General features: G+C 62.0%; 1 protein-coding gene across 1 annotated transcript in view; it reads right to left on the reverse strand.

Moving 5' to 3' along the window:
- PPL (periplakin) overlaps positions 1–3,299 on the reverse strand; it is a gene marked incomplete at its 5' end in the record, with an annotated part of 15,445 nt that overhangs the window by 8,608 nt on the left and 3,538 nt on the right. Inside the window, 4 exon segments of the mRNA XM_009075607.1 lie at positions 114–211; positions 435–586; positions 1,386–1,532; positions 2,340–2,462. Coding sequence (XP_009073855.1) covers positions 114–211; positions 435–586; positions 1,386–1,532; positions 2,340–2,462 — 520 coding nt within the window.

The raw sequence follows: 3,299 nt of genomic DNA on the forward strand, positions 1-3,299 counted from the left end.
GATGGAGAACATCCCAAGATCCACCTAATAAGTTCCACCACTGAAGTTCATAGCTGCAGCAGCCTGTCTGTGCCTGGGAAGGAACAAGCCCCAAGCTGCCCCTCAGTCCTCACCCCCGATGCTGTCTGCCTTGAGACCCTCGTAGCGCTGCTGGAGGACGTTCTTGCAGTTGTTTGTCTTCTCCTTCACAGTCACATAGTGCTTGGCAATCCTGCAGAATGGGACAGCAGGAGGTGAGTCAGGCCCCGGGCCCCTCCATCCATCCCCCCATCACCCAGCCCAGCACTGCTCCAGGAGGGAGGTGCAGCTCTGGAGGGGCTTGCGGGAGATGGTTGCTCAAGGGAGCCGCGAAGGCAGCGGGCATCGCTGCCAGGGGAGCAGGGCTGGTGGTCCGGGGCTGGGGGAGGGTCCCGCAGAGCCGCTGGGGCACGTACTGGTCTGCCAGTGCCACGGCCTCTGGGTCGGGTGGGGGGATCATGAAGCACACCCCGGGGGCACTGATCGTGGCTCCCGCGCCGTCAGCCACTTCCCAAACGTCCCCACGGTTCTTCTGCAGGGTGTAGTGAGCTCCTCGGCTGATCTGGCCCTGCGGGATGGGAACAGGTCACAGCTGTGGGTCAGGAGGTGCCACCTGCCCCCTCCACACCCCTGGGCCCAGCCCCTCTCCCTCCTCGCCCTGCTCTGCCCTCCCACGGGCCCTGGGCACGAAGCCACAGCCATGGGGAGCAGTCCCACTCGGGCAGGGATGAGCAGTCGTTGCCAAGGCCTCGCTCTGGTTTCCTGTCCCGAGAGGTTGGCAGCTGAGTCAGCTGGAGCTGCTGGCTCCAGCCCCTGCCACTACTGCCCCATTGCCCTGGCCAACCCCTCAGCCCCACAAAGACTTGGGCTGCCCAGGGAGGTGGTGGATTCACCAGCCTAGACTGGATGGGGCACTTAGTGCCATGGTCTAGTAACCATGGTAGTGTTGGACTTGGTGATCTTTGAGGTCTCTTTCAACCAGGCTGATTCTGTGATTCTATGATACTGGGGTGGTGGGATGTGCACTGGGAGTGGCTGATGGTGGTGTTTCTTTGGCCAGGAACAGGTTGGGACATCCAGCACAGGAGCGTGGGAACGGGACAGAGCTGGGCTGTCGCAACCTCCCAGGGGTGTGTGACAGGCATGGAGATCTGTCTTCCCCCAGCCCCTTCCTGCCCTGCTCCTCAGCTGCACAACCTGCTTTCCCACTGGGCTCAGCACCACCTTTGCTGTGCTCCCTCCGTGGGAGACATCACTGCTCAGGCACTGGGAGAACCTGCTCCTTCTCCTAGGGCCTCCTCCATCCCCGAAGCCCCCTCAGAGCCCATCCCAGCAGCAGCTCTGTGTGCCCTGTGGGCTGAGGGTACCTGCTCGCCCTCGTACTCGCAGAGAGCCTCGACCGGGACGGGCTGCGGCGGCGTCTCGCGGCGGTACCGCAGCGGCAGGACCTGCTGGCTGCGCTCCTGCAGGGACCTCACCACGGCCTCGTACTTGGCCAGGGCCTTCTCCTGGTCCTGGCACAGGGCAACAACCACAGCCAGTAAGGAAACAAGGCAACAATGAGCTCCTGAGTGTTCCCAGCTCGGACTGATGCTGCTGGGATGGAGACTGTCTTCTCTTGCTGCTGGAAACAGCCCTGGGTCGGTGTGTTTCTGCTCCAGGTGCTCCTGCACTCTCCTGCCTCCCTCTGCAGCCAGGCCAAGGCCTGGGACTGTGCCTGGAGTTGCTGTGCCTGGGCACGTGCCAGCAAGCAGTGCCAGAATTCCCTGCTGTGCCTCACTGGTGTGGTGCACGTGGTGGACAGCACCGATCCCGCTCTCCTCACAGCCCCAGGACAGGGATGTGCCTGAGCAGCTCTGGGTCTGGCTGTGCAAATGGGTACCCCAAGATGCTGAGCAAGTGGGAAGAGCTATCAGCTGTCCCAGGACACGTGGAGCAGCTGGGCCTGCTGCAGCACGCCGGGCCCTGCCCCAGTGGGTGATCCCCAGCCCAGCTCCAGCGGCACAGCCAGTTCCACAGCCTCGGAACGAGCACCAGCTCAGCGAGGGAACAGATACAGACCAGCCCAGTGAGCAATTGCGTGGCCAGGGAGAGGCAATCTCTAGCCAGAGGCGAAGGAAGAGCTGAGGGAAGGCACAGGGAAACAGCCACACAGTTGTGGAGAAAGCTGGGCCAGGTGCCCCCACGGGTGGGGATGTCCCTGCACTGGTGCCAGGGCACTGCCTCCTGCTGCTGCCTCCCCTGCAGATCTCTCTGCACTGGTGCCAGGGCACTGCCTCCTGCTGCTGCCTCCCCTGCAGTCCTGCCTGCCCGATACTCACATCCAGCTCCCGCAGCAGAGACTCCAGCTGGTATCTGTCCTTGAACTCTGGGCTGAATTTTTGGTCCAGGTCTGTGTCCACCTTCTTCAAGAGCTCCTGAGCATCCTTTGCGTCCTTCTGAAACTGCACAAAGGGAAAGTCTTTTGTGAGAGAGGATCCTGGTAAAACATGGAGCAGAGCCCTCCCAGTGCCCTGGGCCTCACAGAGCCACCAGGGTCCATGCTGGGCACCTGGACACCCAGAAGTACTTGGAGAAAGGCAAGAGATCACTATTTGCCATCCTCAGGACACTGGAGTGAGGGAAAAGACAACCAGGTGCAGGTCTTCTCCCGCAGAATTGTTAAATCCCACCTTTCCCTGCCCTCAGTGGTTTCACTGGGACAGCATCACAACGGCATGTGGTGTGTCCACTGCCAGGGCCAGGGAAAGGGAGAGCCAAGCCCTTCCATGCACAAAGCCCCCCCTGGGGCAGTTCCTGTTCCTCTGGCAGATCCCATCACAGGCAGTGCCTGGGCCGGGCACCTCGGCTCGGCCTTGGCAGGAGCCCAGCGCTGATCACGCCCAGGCGGTGGGAGAGGAATCCAGCCCGACCTGCTCCCTGCCCGTGGATGCCACTTATCCAGCAGACGTCTGTCTGCCCTGCACAGGGCTCCCCGCGGGGGAGCTCTGCTTTAGCAGCTCTGATTGCCCCTCAGACCTGTTCTGCCCACGAGTGGAGCCCGCGAGGTCTCCCCATGCCTCGTTCTGGGGCGCGGCAGCTCTGCTGTCCCACGGACAGGGATGGTGGCACCAGACTGGCTCAGCATCAGAGCAGATGTTTTTGGCAAGTCATGCTTTGGCCAAGCAGTCACCAACCTCTGGTGCCTGAGCAGTTATGACTTTTGTTCTGTCAGCTCAAGGTGTTCCTCCTGGCCGTAAACTCCTGTGTTCAGAGGACTCAGTCTCTCCTACCCTGCTTCC

The sequence above is a fragment of the Acanthisitta chloris genome, unplaced genomic scaffold (assembly GCF_000695815.1).
Source record: "Acanthisitta chloris isolate BGI_N310 unplaced genomic scaffold, ASM69581v1 scaffold3400, whole genome shotgun sequence".
Classification (NCBI taxonomy): domain Eukaryota; kingdom Metazoa; phylum Chordata; class Aves; order Passeriformes; family Acanthisittidae; genus Acanthisitta; species Acanthisitta chloris.